General features: G+C 41.2%; 1 protein-coding gene across 1 annotated transcript in view; it reads left to right on the top strand.

Moving 5' to 3' along the window:
• The first annotated feature begins 11 nt into the window (after positions 1-11).
• The window catches only part of LOC139470850 (macrophage mannose receptor 1-like), a 39,194-nt gene continuing 19,598 nt past the window's right edge, over positions 12-19,607 (top strand). Inside the window, exons 1-3 of the mRNA XM_071253164.1 lie at positions 12-173; positions 4,943-5,108; positions 16,526-16,740. Coding sequence (XP_071109265.1) covers positions 110-173; positions 4,943-5,108; positions 16,526-16,740 — 445 coding nt within the window. The 5' untranslated portion in view covers positions 12-109. The remainder of the gene's footprint in view (positions 174-4,942; positions 5,109-16,525; positions 16,741-19,607) is intronic.

Raw genomic sequence — 19,607 nt, forward strand, 5'->3', positions numbered from 1 at the left:
AAGTGTCTTGACAAACGCAGGCCAAGCAGCAGACTGTCGACAACGGCTGCAGGGTCAGCTTTTCTTGGAATTAGTTCTGCAAACCTCCGTGCCAGATTGAAAATCCAAAATGGATGTCAGTTTCTTCTACGGTTCTGTGGCTTGTATGGTTCTGGCCTTGGTCTCGTGTGTTTGTAAGTAGAACCATTTCAGTATCCATGTGTGAATTATTAACTTTTTAAGAGATACGGTTTTGGCAATGCTGTTAACCTGAGTGTAGAAAAAGCGAATGTACAGCCATGTTTTGAAGGTGGTTAAAATAAAACGAACAAGAAATGGTTATTCGAGGATTATGTATTTGAAACGGGTATCATAGTTGTGTTTTGGACCTTAAATTTGTTCCGGCAGCCGTTTTCATTCTTGGAACGTGTTGATAATGTGTGTAATTTTTTGGTCAACTCAATTTTCAAGTGTATTCTTTTTTTGTCCGTCAGTTTATTAGTTGATTGAAAGAAACTAAAGATTGGATTAATGATTGAATGATTAAAGTGTTATATTTTCTGTTAAATAAATGGGGTATGTTTACCGCGTGGTAAATATTTACTTTATTTAAATGTTATGATTTGATGGGAAACGTGACTTAATCTATCATCACTGTGTATGAAAGTATGTATATTCAAAAATAATTTTAATAGGTAAAACCCTTTAACATACAAGGAATATAAGAACGACGAACAAACGGAAGCTTTATTCATCCAGCCCATACCCAAAGCGAATTATCAAATACCGGTAATATAGACAAAACACCGTCATTATGTCACTGTTAGTTCGTATTTCTGTTAACCTATCGGAAACACCTTTAAATGTAAACACGTTATTTTCTGCAGATGGCCCCAAGATAGAATTATCCTCTGGTAACTATGGTTACACATCCATTTTATCAATATCTTTATCGTTCATGCTTGTCATTCATATACTCATCTGCCGGCTCGGTGTATACGCAAAGTCGAAGTATGTAACAAGTATATTGATTCCACGTGGGAAATAACCATGAAATCGTTGTGTATTTCTGACTATCAAAACACATTCCTCTTTTTTTTGTAAGAATCATTTTCACGAACCAACATGGCAATTGATTATTATAGATGTAAACAAGCATAGCAAGATCCGATTATATTCAATATGTTGATACACTGCTGGAAACTGGAGTATTGAGTTTGTATTGAACGATTAAAATCAGAGCGGTAGGGGCAGGATACGCTCACCTTTTCGCAAACATTGGATAAAGATTCATAAACACATGAATACCATTATGAAGCATACACTAGACTCTGCTCTAACGTTTTTGTATTATTATGACTATTATTATAATTATTATTATGATGATGATGTTTATTATTATTATGATGATGATGATGATGATGGTGATGATGATGATGATGGTGGTGGTGATGATGATGATGATGATGATGATGATGATGATGATGATGATGATTCGCCCTGATTACCATCTACATTTTCTAATCCTCATACCCTGTTCTTACCAAGTCTGTTAACTACCGCCATCTGGAATAGTGTTGGTTTCCCTCCATTTCAAGCTGACACTGATATGTAGTTCTAGAGGTGTTAAATAATCGCCAGGTCACTCTTGTTCTCAATATTGCGTTATGATTGAGAAAATAGAGACAAAACACGTACAGAAAGTACTCATCTCCGATTGCTTCTTGGCGTATTTCTGAACTAAAGCTTACCTGGTATTTTCTACACCTCAACTGTTTTCCCTTTTAGTGTCAAGGCATTACGTGGTGTCGTTACACGGAGATGTTATTTCAGAACATTGGAAGTGATATCACAGAGTCATCAGGACCCTGAACTTGAATAAATGTCACTTTGGAGGAGCAAAAATCCTTGGAACAAGTGTTATCGTGAATATACTCGAAAGGAGTTGCCATTAAGCATAGCGCCATTAAAAGAGAGTTTGTTTTCACTGTGCGGGTGTTTTGCTGGTTGTCAAGTCAACGGCTGATGCGAGTCTTCCTGCAAAGACATCAAAGAGCGATATACGACTCTTGCTCAAAAGTTGTTTGATCAAGGTGACAACATTCAAGGCCTCAGTAAAGCTTTCAAAACGTTTTATGATAAACATTTTGAGCATATTTCCAAATTTGATGCACCAGTGACAAAAATTATGTCCGATGAACTTCCCTATTTCAACTTGTCTCAGCGTTTTTTCGAATGAACAACTGACTTGCTCTTGCGTGTGTTTGTGACAAGTGCCACCGACGGGGTAGGATACGCTCACCTTTTCGCAAAAATGGTTTTGATTACTTTAGCATAGTTTTTTCACATACGCATGTAAATGATATAATTGGAATCGTGCAATCGACTCAGCCGAGATGTGCTATGATATTTTTTTGGTTCTGTCGCTTTTATTTAATGTTTCTTTTAATGTATAGATATTGCAACGCTAAAATATATGTTTGGTAATATACTTAAATATAAAACTTTTAATGACATCTTTTTATTCGTATTTTGTTCTCGTCGCTACATGGCTGAAATTCTGCCGTTTACGTTTTCATTCAGTCATTCACTACCACGTTATGTTTTAATCCTGTTATTTGTTTATCCGGACGATTTCACCAGGAACCACATTACCCGGTTTAATGGTATTGTCTGTAGAACGTACTTTCCGCCTCAACCACCGATACTGCTGTTTGCATTGTGGCTCGCGTATACTGTCATATTCTACTGGGGATGTGAGTTATTGCAAACTCAATAACCGGATTATCAATACTGGATCCAATATAGTTGATTAGGGATTCAATATCCCACAAATGGCCTGTCGTACATTGACCTGTGTGAGATGGAAACGGTGAGAGAAAGTGAGATGGCCAGGCCTTCTGCTGAGACTGAGTCGTGATGGGTTTGTCAGATGTTGAGATTAATGTCCCCCCAAAATGTCGAGTGTCGTTAACTATTGCAATACTAATATAACCAATAATGAGCCCATTGTGACTCGTCATCGACGCATTCAAAGGTATTTTCAAACATAGAACAAGGCACAGTCACAACGGAGATGGGGTTACAATGTTCAGAGTTTTAAGATATGAAGTTTTTGAAAGGCGTTTAGAAATACATGATACACATGAGGAAGAGAATTCATCGGGTGATCGATATGAGTGTTGATTTGAAATTTTGAGAGTCACTTTTATGACAGAACGCGTTAGTCTGAGGTTTCAAATGGATACTTTCCAGGTTTCAAATCTCATACGTACAATGGTGTTTTATCACCACACACACACACACACACACACAAACCACCACGACCCCCCCCCCCCCCCCCACCCCCCACCCCCATACACACACACTCTCTTCGTCTCTCTCTACTAAATCCATATCCAAAAGTTTAACCACAATCCCAAAATATAATAAAACAAACATGTTCTTTACATTCACAATAGTGAGTGTGTGAATATGGATCTACGCCGCTTTTAGCAATGGTCCAGCAATATCACGGCGGGGGACACCAAAAATGGGCTTCACACAACGTACCCATGTCGGGAATCGAACCCGGGTCTTCGGCGTGACGAGAGAACGCTTCACCACTAGGCTACCCGACCGCCCCCACTGAACTAGAATTAACAGAGACCAGTGAAACCGCCTCATTGTTTTCATACTTAGTTCTAAGCATAATGATTCAGAGTGACAAAACACTCCACAAAACTGAATGACAAGAGGGACGACTTCAACTTTCCAAACGTCAACTTTCCCTTCATGTCGAGCAATATTCCTGCCGCTCCAGCCCTTGGTGTCCTCGTTTCACAACTTTTAAGGTTCAATTCCACATGCTCTTTCCACGACGCTTTGAAGGAGTGTCATACAGCTCTTGCTTGGTCAGCGTTATGACATTCAATATTGTCTCAGTGAAGTGAGCAAATAGGACGGGTGCCACCGGTAGAGCATGATCCGCTGACCTTTTCGCGAACACCTGGTATCATCACAATTTCAAAGTGATTCACAAACAAAGGAGACGAACCGTTTCAATAATCATATGGAATCTCTAAAAAGTAAAATCCATTGTCTGATTCCGACTACGACAAAAGCATGACTTGTGTTTATATGACACGCATACTTCTGCTGTGGTCGAAATCGGGTTTTGTCGCTTATATTTATCGAATATAGGATTCAGCCCTTTGTTTCAGCACACTGGTTCCGTCTCCTTGCAATGTTTTCTTTTTAAATATGCGGACGATTCACTTTCACTTAACTTTGGAAATACCCCGGTATTATTATTATTATTATTAATATTATTATTATTAATAATAATAATAATAATAATAATAATAATAATAATAATAATAATAATAATAATAATTATTATTATTATTATTATCATTATAAAAATAAATATAAAAATAAATATAAAAATGAATAATAAATAATATAAAATTGGTCATTATGACACTATGGAATTATTTCAATAATTGTACAGAAAATACTGATTAATAACATTAATTTGTCCTGACAATACTGGGAAAAAAATTTGCTTCAGTTTTTAAAAGAAATATTATGGTTGCAGGACATGGTGCATATCCTTTAAATGCATTGTGGAAAAGACGACGACTCTTTCCAGAGAAACGTGTTTTGTCTGTTGTGTTTTGCTGTTCGTCTGCTTTTGTTTGAGACGAACACGACTTTAAGCTACACTTGAGTTCTTAAACAGGCACATATCGTGTACAGCGTGGAGACTGACTTCTCACTTGGGCGCGGTTCGAACATGATTGAAGTTACAAAATGGGGGTTCACTTCCAGTAACTAATCCGAATACAGAATATATATAATTATTCTACGGCTCCCTAAAAAAATATTAAAGGTCGGTACCTAACGATTGAGTGAGTGAGTGAGTGATGTGTTATGTCCGACATTAAACATGACATCATTCACTTCCTGAACTCCCTTTCAGGCGGTGAAGTTGACTACATGATGGGGCCAATGAACGCGTCATGGACGGAGGCGAAAGACTACTGCACGGCGAGGGGAGGCCTCATGTACATGCAGACAGAGGTCGGACAGTGGGACGATCTCAACAGAAGCCTAGAAAAACAGAATCTGGCACTTAAAAATGACAGGTAGGTGATATGATCCTGAGTGCATCTCAGCAAATTCACTGTTAAGAGTTGCGTGGATTACTCATACCAAGAGGGCACATGTGGCACATCGTCTTGGGCGCCGCAATTCGCTGTGCAGAGTTGCGTCCCGTGGGCACGTCAGAAACCTTTGATCGTTGGTTCGAATCCCAGTTCACTCCGGTTATGTTTCTAGGTCGACACCATACCCGTGCTCGTGGGTTTCACCGAAGTGGTAAACGTCTGAGACCTGCATCACTAGGGGCTTTCCTCCAACATTAAGCTGTCACGCCGTGATTTAACTGGAATACTGTTAAAAGCGGCGTTAAACCCAACTCACTCACTCACTAACTCATAGTTTAAACAGCGCACTGATCACAATACGCACCACAAAAAGCATCCTCGTCCAGTGTATTGTATTTCTATTCTAATGCGATACGGTGCACCTTGAACGTTTTGAACTTTGTTCGAAAGAGCTGCAACCCAAAAAGGAAAGGGCTGCCACCCAAAAGACACAATGGAGCGTCCGGGGATCCAGGCAATTCATCCCAGTATGAGAATCTTGATAATCGGGCTTGCGCAAAGTACTTGAGCTACATATTGATAAACGTTCGACGCCACAAAGGCCATCAAACACTCTCTCAGCGGGAATTTGATCCTCCACCTTCAATGCTTACCCTTTTCGCGAACACCTGGTGTCATCACTTATTTTCAATGATCCATTCCTAACCCTCTGCAACCAAATTTTGTCTTTTACGCCCAATGTTTGTTTGTTTGTTGTTTAACGCCACACTCAGTAATATTCCAGTTATATGACGGTGGTCTGTAAATAATCAAGTCTGAACCACACAATCCAGTGATTGACATCATGAGCATCCCGTTAGCCACCTATTACGACCAGCACGGTCGCCTTTTACCGCAAGCATGGGTTGCTGAAGACCTATTCTACCCCGGATCTTCACAGGTCTTTTACGCCCAATGGAATCTGTTTCGGCGGATAATCGGGCGTAAACGTTAAATATGTACACAGTATACCAATGTGAGGAATCAAACCCGGGATTTTGAATTGACAGGCGAACACCTTAACCAAAATGTGGGTTGTAATGTATACTATATGTAACCCGCATCACAACCCACATCAATACATGAACCGTAATCTTTCTTGACAGATTTCCTCAGTAGCCTTTTGTAATTCATAAATTGATTAATTATACATTGTATCTAGGCAGTAATATTGCGCTCGCTTAGAACAGTGAGTATGGTTTTACTCCGCTTTAAGCAACATTCCAGCAATATCACGGCGGGGAACACCGGAAATAGGCTTCACATATTGTACCCATGTCGGGAATCGAACTCGGGTCTTCAGCGTGAAGAGCGAACGCTTTAACCACCTGGCTACCCATTTCTGATGTCCCCCGCTGTGATATTGCTGGAATATTGCTAAAAGCGGCGTAAAACCATACTCACTCACTAATGCCTGGGTGAAACTAAGCCATTGTTTCTATGTAGTTGCAGTAATCATTGATAAAGTCTGTGAACTAAGAAAATATCTAGTGTTATGACTTTAAATGATTTTCAATTTATATTGTCAACACAGTATAGTTACTAATCTTACAAATACATATATTTAATCATGTGTCAAAAAAATAGAAAATGTTCACCCAACACGGCTACAGCAGCTGCTCCAATGAACACAACACAGAAAGCTTCTCCAGTTCCATAAAGCATTGTCGTAACTGCCTTTGGGCGTCCAGTGCGACCCTGCTACAGTTACTAAATGTATTGCCGTTCCTGGTCCTTGTGGTCAATTAAGCCAGGACATTGCCCTCGCCTTGTCCACCACGGCTCGGCTCCGTCAAGGAGTGATTGGCCTAATGACCCTTACTCCAAGTTGTCTCTATCAGCATTCATACTCACATAATAAAGAAACGCAACACCAGTTTATACTCACATAGTTTTACTTACTCTCAGCCCATCTATCAATACAGAACAGGATCAGACTGGTCAGGCTCGTCACTAGCTGGGGGAAACTTAGAACGATCGGGATTCGACTCGATCGACTGCAAACCGCGCTTTTCTCTCCTAATGTTGAGGGTATCATTTTATAGTGTTCGAGCCTGACCTGTCCTTGTCACATGTCTCAATACCTCCATTTGATTCGTTACAAGTTTAGATCTGACCATGAACTCATGTGTGTCGCCATCGGAAAAATACCAAAAGCCTACGTGCCTGATTGCTCATCTCTCTATTGATTCTGTGACTCGCTCCGAAGCTCCCAATGGCTTATACCTTGTAATTCCCCATTTGTTTCATTAACTCATGGACGATAGCCAGAGACCAATCCAATGATAAATGTGAAATGTCCAGAATACACTTGTGATAAATGTAAAATGTCTTTTCTCTATTGATTCCTTTCCAACTACAAGTTCTGTCACGAACTATATTTAATGCAATTCCTAATTGCAGCTATAATGGTTCTATTTATTATCATTCGTTTCTGAGATGCATTTTTGACCTTATAACAGCATCATCGCAAAAAACTTTCAAAATTGATCGATGAAGATGAATTGTTGATCGAGTTGAGATCACAATGGCAGATGTTGCACCGGTTGGCCGGGGGGGACGACCAGTACCCGAGGAACGAAAATTCCTGAGGGTGTATTTATTGCTTGGTCTATTGCTAGTCTTCAGTAACTAGTTTGTCAATATCTTTCGCCTTGTTGGAAATATTGGCAAATATACATGTATACATCAGTCACACATCATCATATCACATATCATTGTGAGGTATGGTAAGATGGATACCCTGCAGCTGAGAGATGTGCGTAAAGGGTCATTCACATGGCACAACTAGTTGGTGCAACTTGTTGTTTGCGATTAGTTGTACCGTGTAAATGGCCATTAAGTCGGATAAGGTGTTCGCTCGTCTCAAGTTCCGTTTGCGAATCCAAATATGGGTAAAATGAAGCATATGTTTGGGTCCATTTTTGGGACGTTGGTAAAACGGCGTAAAACTATATTCACTCAGCATCACCCCGGAGGCTGGCTTCGATTACCATCTCGAGTATGATATGTGAGTCCATTTCTGTTCTTTTCTCGCCTTGATATTGCTGGAAAATCCTAAAGACGGAATAAAACCAAACTCAGTCACTCACTCATTCTGAATGCCACGGGAGCCCTGTGATTCCGGGGATAAAACAGGACAAGAACTGTGATCAGTGTTCTTGTATGTTTGAACAACTGCTCACATTGTACATTGACCAAACTGTCCACCCTGCCTTCTTTTAATACGTGAAGATCCGGGGTAGAATAGGTCTTCAGAAACCCATGCTTGCCGTAAAAGGCGACTGTGGCCTCTGTGAAGCTTTCAAAACGTTTAATGTTAGACAGGTGGAGGGCATTTAAAAGTTTGACGCATCACTTACAAAAAATGATGTCAGGTGCAAAGTTTTGACCATATGTTCCCGTGGGTTGTTTTTTCAAGTGAACAACTGACTTGCCTTTGCATGTGTTTGCGACGGGTGCCACCTGGGGGACAGGATACGCTCAACGTTCTGTGAATACATGGTATCATCACTATTTGATAGTAATTCATTAATACATGCTCATGATATAGTCGGTATCGTACAATGGACTCTGTTGTATAGTTTTCTTATGACTATGGACCCGTGAAGATCCGGGGTAGAATAGGTCTTCAGCAACCCATGCTTGCTGTAAAAGGCGACTGCGCTAGTCGTAATAGGCGACTAACGGGATCGGGTGGTCAGGCACGCCGACTTGGCTGATGCATGTTATCGTGTACGGATTACATGGATCGATGCTCGTGGTGTCAATTACTGGAATGTGTGGTCCAGACTCGATCATTGTTCAGACCGCCGTTTAATGCTGGGATATTGCTGAGTGCGGAGTTAAACAACAAACAAACAATACACACAGCCCTCCGTGGCACAATGAAAGTGTATCCTGACCTTCACATCAATTGCGGCGTCCAAAATGAATTAAAATCAGCCAAACTGTTTGTTCCATTTCAGTGAGACAAAATAAGATAATATTAACAATAGCTTTCAGACTTCTGTGTATTCACGAAATCACAATAACATTCACCTCTTTCATAACTGGATCAAACCGAAAAATGGCTGCTTTGATGCATAAAATACGTACCATTGTCCAGTTTTCAGCGGATATCAGGGGCGGTAGCCTAGCGGTTGAAGCGTTCGCTCGTCACGCCGAAGACCCGGGTTCGATTCCGAACAATGTACAATGTGTGAAGCCCGGTGTCCCCTGCTGTGACATTGCTGGAAAATTGCTAAAAGCGGCATAAAACTATACTCACTCACTAAGCGGATATCAGAACCACACTCTGTGGAGGAGCATGGCCTGTTGTAATTGTAGTAGGTTCCAGAGGCAATCAGCACAAAGGGAAAAAAGAGACACTTTTAAAACAAAGGCACATAAAAGCCACAAACAAACTTAGACATATCTGTACGTTTGTACCAATGTACGATTCCGAAGAGATCATAATGAAATAGTGATGACAGGTGTTCGCGTATCCTGCTCCACCGGTGGCACCTTTACAAACACAAGTAAAGACAAGTCAAGTGTTCGTGAAAAACTCATATGGTACAAGTCAAAATAGGGAACTGCATCAGACATCATTTTTGCCATCAGTGCGTCAAATATGGATCGTTGTAGCCCTCTTCAAACAACTTTTGAGCAAGAGTCGTACAGCACTCTATGAAATCTTCACAGTAAAACTATGTTCGATTAGACCTTGTAAATGTAGACACCAATGGCTGGAGCTGCTGGAATATTGCTCGACATAAAAATGCCATCTCCCTTGTCATGCAGTCTTGTGGGTATTTTTTTTTGTCGCCCTGCTTCTTTAAACGCAGACCTAAATATGAAACAGATGAGGCGGTTTCTGGTTCAGATAGGTAAACGATTACCGAGATCCTATCTGACTAATCCAGGAGTGAGTGAGTTGTGTTTAACGCCGCTTTTAACAGTATTCCAGTTATATCACGGCGTGTCAGCTTAATGTGGGAGGAAAGCCCGAAGTGATGCAGGTCTCAGACGTTTACCACTTCGGTGAAACCCACGAGCACAGGTATGGTGCTGACAAACCTAGAAACATAATCGGGGCGAACCGGGATTCGAATCCACAATCATAGGTTTCTGGCGAACCCAAGGGACGCAACTCTGCACAGCGAATCGCGGTGCCTTAGACGACTGGGCCACCCTTGGCCCCGACTAATCCAGGAAAAGAGGTAACGAGTTAATGTAAATCAGTGGAAGGGATTTGGCTATTTGACCATCATTGAACGATATCAGATCATTGATGTTCCTCAAACTTCAGTTACCATTCTAGACATCAGACAAAGACACCAGACACCACCATGACTAAAACAAAACGACGACTACCGACTCAGTTGGGACAAAACATACCGGAGACGCAATTGTCACGAATACGAACTAATGACTTTAAAATGCTGTAAACACTAGGCTAGCATTGTGTCCAGGCTTGGTGGTGCAGGTATAGGTATAGCGACAAGTTTGTATATCTTCTTGTTGTTTGCTGTTTAAGGCCGAAATCAGCAATATTCAAGCTATATGACGGCGGTCTGTAAAAAATCGAGCCTGGACCAGGCACTCCAGTGGTTGAAATCATGAGCATCGATCCATGCAGTTGGGATCGATGACATGCATCAACCAAGTCAGCGAGTCTGACCACCAGGACCCGTTAGTCGCCTCTTACAACAAGCAGAGTGACCTGTTTGCATGGGTTGCTGAAGACCTATACTACCCCGGATCTTCACGGGTCGTATTTATATCTATTGTTTAAGGTACAATCAGCACTTTTCCATCTACATGACGTTTGTCCGTAAATATTAGGGTAATATGCTGATTAAAATTAGATGTGTGAAGAGCCAGCCTTCTTTCTTCGAAATGTTTATTTTCCACATTTTTTATCAAGACATATCGACCTAGCTGTAGAATTGTACACATAATATTTTCTTTGAATTAGTCAAATCCCCGAAGATACACACGCTTCAGTGTGCTGTTGCCCTGGATTCCCTCTGTTATCTCTGATCCCATTGTTCTGTCCTGCTTGTAAAGTTATATCTGGGCCGGAAGACATCGAGAACAATAAAGTAATTTCCCTTCGCTTTGGACACAATGCATCCATTGAAGCTTGGACATGGAATATTTATGAACGATTAAAGAAAATGATGAATATATTGACATATGTCTTCAGCCCTCGTCTGGGGACTGGAACATGGGACCCCGTGATTCGCCGAGTGATCAAAGAAGTCTGACACACGCGTCACACTGGCGTCACACTGGCGTCACACTGGCGTCAGCTGGTTGGCTAGTGCAATAGGATTTGTATTTTTTGGAGACATTTGTGCTTGTCAGATCTCCTTTTTGCTCACAAAATCTTTCGCCGCTCAACGGAACTCCGGGTGTACCGTTAACTTTAACTTTTACGTGGTCATAGGTGACGTACAGCAGAAGTGTTAGACATACGGACCCTGAAACAAATATATGCAACACAGCCCTTGCAAGTCTACAATATTTGGCAAGTCTACATTACTACAGTTGCTGTAAAGGAAGACAGTCTCCTTTCTATTATATTTAGTTTGACAACGTTTATTTCTACAAAACGTGTTCATTTCAGGGACTAAATATTTGGTGAAGTGAGGTGAAATGGGGTTTAACGTCGCGTCAAAGATTATTGCACTTATATAACGGTGTGTGTGTAAGGGTGTGTGTGCACGTGTGTGTGTGTGTGTGCGTGCGTGCGTGCGTGCGCGTGCGTGTGTGTGTATGTATGTGTGTGTGTGTGTGTGTGTGTGTGTCTGCTTGTACCAGTCCGGAGTGATGACGATTTATAGTGCTAGCTCATTGAGATACCATGCCGCAGTTTTACATGAATACCCAACTCAGACACAGTATACTGACTCTGAGCCGACCAGTTCTTGTTTTAGCCCCTTAATGCCAAGCGCCAGACAGGGAAACAACAAGTACCATCTTTTAATGTCTTTTGGTGAGACGCGGCCAGTTGATTTTAGTTTGTGTTTGAAATTCAAAAGAAAATGTCTAAAGTTGTGGGCATTCTTTAACTATTTTGCCTTGATCTAAACCAGGACGTGCTCTTAAAGTTACAGAACGAAACGTCTTCGACCTATTGTTTTCAGCAGCAAAGCAAATGTCAGAAGGTGCGGGATGTTTGCTAAAAAAACACAATATCCCGTAATCACTTCCAAGTAGCAAAATATGGAATGGTAAATAATAAATCGATATCAACCGCTGAGTTTTTATTTTACTTAAATCTTACGCATAAAATCGATATTTGTTTGTTCTTTCTGAACAGAAAGTCAATACCACGTCTCTGGAATTGAAAACTAATTATAACATATAGTTTCATAATTTTATTGGGGCCCAGCAGAGGTTCGTGTGTGTGCATTAGTCGTGCTGACAATAGCATATGGTATGCAAATTTTGTCAATTACCGGTGATTGACGAGGTAACTGTCGTCAGATATTCTAACAAAACGGAAGTAGTAAATCGGTATGGCAATGTGCGAATATTTTCAGCAAGCAAACATGTACATTACGCATGAATGCAATGCCAGTTGAGGTAGACATTATTCTTAATATATGATCGTTCTGAAACTCTCAAAGTCCTTTTAACAAGAACTTAATTCAAACGACAGAACGTATTACGGGCACGGAATTAAAAATACGTATTTTTAAAATAGTTGTTCAATAGTTACATTTGAACCGAGAGACACAAAAGTCCATGGTGTTCGCGTCCTTCCAGATCGATGGTTTAACAGTTATTTGAAATATGGTATACCCTTTATAATAAGTTAAGTGCTATCCGACTGAAAATACCATACTTTTCTAAGTACATGTTATACTCTGTATTCAAGGTCCAAGTTGTACCCATTATTCCAGGTTCATGTTATACCCTTTATTCAAGTTCGTGTTATACCCTTTATTCAAGGTCCATGTTATACCCTTTATCCAAGGTCATGTTGTACCCTGTATCCAAGGTCCATGTTTTACCCTTTATTCAAGGTCCATGTTTTACCCTTTATTCAAGGTCGTGTTATACCCTGTATTCAAGGTCCATGTTATACCCTTTATTTAAGTTCATGTTATACCCTTTATTCAAGGTCCATGTTATACCCTTTATCCAAGGTCATGTTGTACCCTGTATCCAAGGTCCATGTTTTACCCTTTATTCAAGGTCCATGTTTTACCCTTTATTCAAGGTCGTGTTATACCCTGTATTCAAGGTCCATGTTATACCCTTTATTCAAGGTCCATGTTATACCCTTTATCCAAGGTCATGTTATACCCTGTATCCAAGGTCCATGTTTTACCCTTTATTCAAGGTCGTGTTATACCCTGTATTCAAGGTCCATGTTATACCCTTTATTCAAGGTCCATGTTATACCCTTTATCCAAGGTCATGTTATACCCTGTATCCAAGGTCCATGTTTTACCCTTTATTCAAGGTCCATGTTTTACCCTTTATTCAAGGTCGTGTTATACCCTTTATTCAAGGTCCATGTTATACCCTTTATTCAAGGTCCATGTTATACCCTTTATTCAAGGCCCATGTTATAGCCTTAATTCAAGGTCCATGTTATAGCCTTAATTCAAGGTTCATGTAACAAATATACTCATTATTCAAGGTCCATGTTATACCCTGTATTCAAGGTTCATGTTATACCCTTTATTCAAGGTCCATGTTATAGCCTTAATTCCAGGTTCATGTTACACCCATTATTCAAGGTCCATGTTATATCCTTAATTCAAGGCCCATGTTATTTCCTTATTCAAGGCCCATGTTATACCCTTTATTCAAGGTTCATGTTATACCCAAGGTCCATATTATAAGTAATGTTACACCCTTTAATCTGGGTCAGTATTATGCCCTTTATTCTAAGACCATCGTATACCCCTTTTCTTGGTCCATGTTATATCCTTTATTCAAGTTATGTTATTTCTTATTTCTATGTGCATATAAAACCTTGAAATTCCATGGCCCTTTTTCCATGCAAGTTGTTGAGCATCGCTACGTCTTCTTCAAACAACTGATGCATATAACCAGACTAAAAGGGCGGAAACGCTACGCAGGTGGAACGCCAGTTTGAGCTAAACAAAACATATGCCAAGCATCAATACAGAGACAAGCATGTTGAAGAGCAGGCTAGACGGATTCTAGTTTGAGTCAGTTCCTCTGAAGCCGGTATTCACTGAAAAAAATACACAAGGAATATAGATTTATACTTGAAAGCAAGCATGCAAGTTTTGTTAGAACACTTGTGTAACAAATCAGGTGTGGCTCGCTTCCTATAGATCCGTCAGGGAACACGACACGCTTAGGTTGCAGAGTAATAAACAAACTATAGTCCTAGCTGAATCAATATTGGCCAAACTTCGTCTCGGGACATGCGAAGCAGGAACTCAGTTCCAGAACTAGCCCCGTCTGAATATAATCATATTGTTTATATGTTTATTTGGTACACAAAATATAACATGTGTTTATCTTTGCAAGTTCAAAGTACAAACTATTGTTTCTATTGCACTGTCGACTGTTTAACATGGGCCCTTATGAACAGACTTTAGATGGGGTTAGAATAAAGGATACAGTATGATCTTAGCATAAAGGATATAACATGATCTTAGATTAAAGGATACAATATGATCTTATAATAAAGGAATTAATATCTTATTAGAATAAAAGATATAACACTATCTAAGAATAAAGGATAAACTATAATCTTAGAATATAGGATATAACATTATCTTAGAATAAAGGATATAACGTGTTAATAGAATAAAGGGTATGATCTAAGGATAAAGGTTATAATGTTATCTTAGAATAAAGGGACTAATATATCTTAGAATAAAGGATATAACATACTACTAGAATAAAGAATATGATCTTAGAATAATGGTTAATATTGTCTTAGAATAAAGGATATAACATGACCCTAGAATAAAGGGTATTACGTGATATTAGATTACAGGAAGGTGTGTAATGATTGTTCGGCCTAACAATGCACCACAAATAACCATGGCCCGATGACAGTGCTACACTTAACTATCTATACTATCGACAGATGCAATAGAATAATACAAAATACATTTACATATTAACTTTTTCATCTGCTTTGATCTCAAATACATCCTGCTTGACGAGTGGGTATCCATTCAGAAACCGCTCATAACTTTATATAACCAGGAGTGAGTGCGTGAGTGAGTTTGTTTTACGCCGCTTTTAGCAATATTCCAGCAATAGCACGGCGTTATACAACCAGGACAACCTTGTGCCTACGTTACAACTTACTAATCAATCCGCTTGTCCATTATGTGGGTAGCATGGTGTCAGTCTCTGATGTTGTATTACGGAATGCCTGGTAATCTATAGAGCAGGTGTGTGTGTGTGTGTGTGTGTGGGGGGGGGGGGGGGGTTACACTGGTGGCCCAGTCGTCTGAGGGGCCGCAATTTTTCTCATCTTCCCGAATCAAGGGAGTTAACTGACTTTAAAAGTCTAGTTTACACCCTTGCCGATCTTGGCTGGAATTCCTAGGATCGATTGTAGCGCCACCAGTGACTGTTACGAGTTATGTCCCTTATATGCCTTTGCTATGGACAAATCAGATTCCACCTCTCGTATCACTTGCATTTGTTTCAAACAAAAAGGCGGCGCCCTGACAAGACGATCTGATCGACAATCAAGATCAATATTGTGATAAAACGGGTCTTAGATCGCGAAGTGCATCAAATCATGTGAGCACCTTGATTAAAAACTTGAAAAGATTTAGTATTATATATGTTGACAACGATTTGGCTGTGCACATGCTTTGTAAATCCTGCAATCGACCGAACTCTTCATGACAGTTTACGAACGGGAATTAGATTTCGGTTCGCGATTTTTATTGGACTATGCATAGACTCGTTAGTCCAGACAAAGTGTAACTCCATACTACCAGCCTAGTTCGGCAAGGGTGGAAACTGGGCTTTTATAGTTAGTTAACTCCCTTGCCTCGGGAAGATGCAATTCGCTGTGCAGAGGTGCGTCCCCTCGGCACGCCAGAAACCTATGATCGTGGGTTTGAATCTCGGTTCGCCCCGATTATGTTTCTAGGTTTGTCAGCACCATACCCGTGCTCGTGGGTTTCACCGAAGTGGTAAACGTCTGAGACCGACATCACTTCGGGCTTTCCTCCCACATTAAGCTGACGGCACAGTCTTACAGTCTTAATTCGTCTATAATATGAATGGAGTCAAGGAATTTATCAATTGGATGTTTTTGATGTTTTCACTGACAAGTAAACAAGTCGTGTTTGAAGTTCAAAAGAATGGTTTACTGCAGTCAGTCTGATTCTACATTTCAGTTATTTTTGGCTTGGGTTGAGCCGCGCCTCCGACAACGCCGAGTTTCAGTGGGCGGATAACTCTGTGTTCGAATCTGACAACTGGATGCCGAACGAGCCGAACAATGCCACTGGATACAACTGTGTGAAAGCCAGCTCACTGAATGCCAACTGGATGACGACCATGTGTGGGGCTCGTCATGGGGTGGTGTGCAAGGCCAACCCCCAGACCCCTGGTAAGTACGCCGCACCCCTCATAAGGCAGACCTCACACGAGACGCCCACCCTGAACAGGCTGACACACCCGAGTATACAGACCCACACCGCAACCACCGTACGTATACACCTCACACGAGAAGCCCACCCTGAACAGGCTGACACACCCGAGTATACAGACCCATACCGCACCCCTCATAAGGACACACCTCACACGAAATGCCCACCCTGAACAGGCGGATACACCCTAGTATACAGACCCACACCGCACCCCTCATAAGGACACACCTCACACAAAACGCCCACCCTGAACAGGCGGATACACCCGAGTATACAGACCCACACCGGATCCCCGATAAGCACACACCTCACACGAAACGCCCACCCTGAATGGGCTGACACACCCGTGTATACCGCACCAATCGTAAGTATACAGACCCACACCGCACCCATCGTAAGTATACAGACCCACACCGCACCCATCGTAAGTATACATACCCACACCGCACCCATCGTAAGTATACAGACCCACACCGCACCCTTCGTAAGTATACAGACCCACACCGCACCTTTCCTAAGTAAACAGACCCACGCCGCACCTTTCCTAAGTATACAGACCCACGCCGCACCTTTCCTAGGTATACAGACCCACGCCGCACCTTTCCTAAGTATACAGACCCACGCCGCACCTTTCCTAAGTATACAGACCCACGCCGCACGTCCTCGTAAGTACACAACTCATCACAGAGCAGTTGGTTTGTTGGTTGTTTAACGCCACACTCAGCAAATCTCTTGCTTTATGACGGTGGTTTGAAAATAATCGAGTCTGGGCCAGACAATCCAGTGATTGACATCATGAGCATCGATCCACGCAATTGGGATACGATGACATGCATCAACCAAGTCAGCGAGCCTGACCACCCGATGACGTAAGTCGCCTCTTACGACAAGCATAGTCGCCTTTTACGACAAGCATGGGTTGTTGAAGACCTATTCTACCCCGCACAGAGCAGAAACTCTGACCTTAAGAGATGTCGTGATGGGGTTCGGTAGTGCAACAAGGGGTGACTGTGGTAACGCTAACAACAAGGCAATCCATTTGTGGTTGATGATAGTACTGTGGAGTACACGCCGGGTAGGTACATGCCTTAGTCTCTGTTAACGGGGGCGGTCGGGTAGCCTAGTGGTTAAAGCGTTCGCTCGTCACTCCGAAGACCCGGGTTCGATTCCCGACATGGGTAAAATGTGTGAAGCCCATTTCTGGTGTCCCCTGCCGTGATATTGCTGGAATATTGCTAAAAGCGGCGTAAAATCAAACTCACTTACGCGCTCACTCTGTTAACGGGTTGCTTCTTTCTTAGGATTTCAACAGTTTCCTAAAGTTTCCTCTTTTTCCAGTGATTGGTGTTGGTATGGAGACTAACTGTTGCCAGCAAATGTGATGGTCGGGACTTTTTTATATGTTCCGTAAGGGCAGATTTCATGTCAGATTTTTCAACAGTGATCTCGCGTTCTTTTATTCTGGTGGCTGTGGGGCCTGGGTTCTCGCCAATATATTTATCCCCACGCTTGCAAGAGATTTTATTCACATATCATCTAGGCCTCAATCACAAATGGACATCTTCATTGTCTTCTTGCTAGTGTGAACACAGTTATTACTCCAATCGCTACAACGTAATTGCAATCAAATGCTTTCTCCTGTTAATCTCACTGGCTTCGTCATTATATTGTTATCTTTGCACATTAACCATACACCTCGTCCGTGGTCTAGTGGTAGAGCATCCGCCTGGAGAGCGGAAGATCCGGGGTTCGATCCCCGGCCGCGTCATACCAAAAGACGTTAAAAGATGGTACTTGTTGTTTCCCTGTCTTGCGCTTGGCATTATGGGGCTAAACCAAGGACTGGTCGGCTCGGGGTCACATACTGTGTCTGAGTGTGGAATTCATGTTAAACTGTGGGATGGTATCTCAGTGAGGTAGCACTATAAAAGGCATCAGTCCGGACTAGTACAAACAGAACAGCCACACACACGTGCATACACGTCGCTTTTACAGTGCAATAATCTTGGACGCGACGTTTTAACCTCATTTCATCTCATCACCCACACAAATCACCATTGCGTCAATCACAAATGGACATCTTGATTGTCTTATTAATAACGTTACCTTTATAACACCCAGTCCAATCGCTTCTTCATTTGATAAATTGATATTCATCGTATTGTTACGCGTGTACATTAATCATACATTGCGCCATCATATCATCCTGTAATAAATATATATTTGTGCTTGTCAAAACTCCTTATTGCACATAAGATGTTTCGCCGTTTAACTCTAAACGCTTACTCTGTGTTCGACGTAGCTCTGAAACGTCGTTTCAAGGAATAAAAGAAGTTGTTATCCATGAAGAAATGTCATGCACTTAACCTGATTGATCCGCGCTTGGAGATACTAAAAGAAAACTGTCTGCTACTTTACATATTGTCCAGATACTTTCAAGGCATGTTGTTCCTATCTCAATATAAAAAACAACAATGAATCCAGACATTCAATATAAACAACAGTCGCGGAATCAAGCTCTCTCATAAATAGAAAGTGTTGCAATTTGTGATCGATGTGGTAGAAACAGTTTTTCTTTGTTCATCGACGTATGCCTTATCTTGTACGGATACGTTGCGTACACAGAATGCACGAAAATGTCATTCTTTACAAAAGACTTCTGGGTTTTTTTATTTCAAGGAGTTCAATCGATTACATCCAGTCTCACCAAGTGCGTATGTATCAAGTGCATTGTTCGGAGTTTAAAAGCATTCCGTACACTTGAAATGGTTGGATTTTTCCAATCTGATTGATTGACAAACGTGATTAAATTAAATTCGATATTCAA

Source organism: Haliotis cracherodii, unplaced genomic scaffold, assembly GCF_022045235.1.
Source record: "Haliotis cracherodii isolate W230 unplaced genomic scaffold, xgHalCrac1.p SCAF_21, whole genome shotgun sequence".
NCBI classification, from domain to species: domain Eukaryota; kingdom Metazoa; phylum Mollusca; class Gastropoda; order Lepetellida; family Haliotidae; genus Haliotis; species Haliotis cracherodii.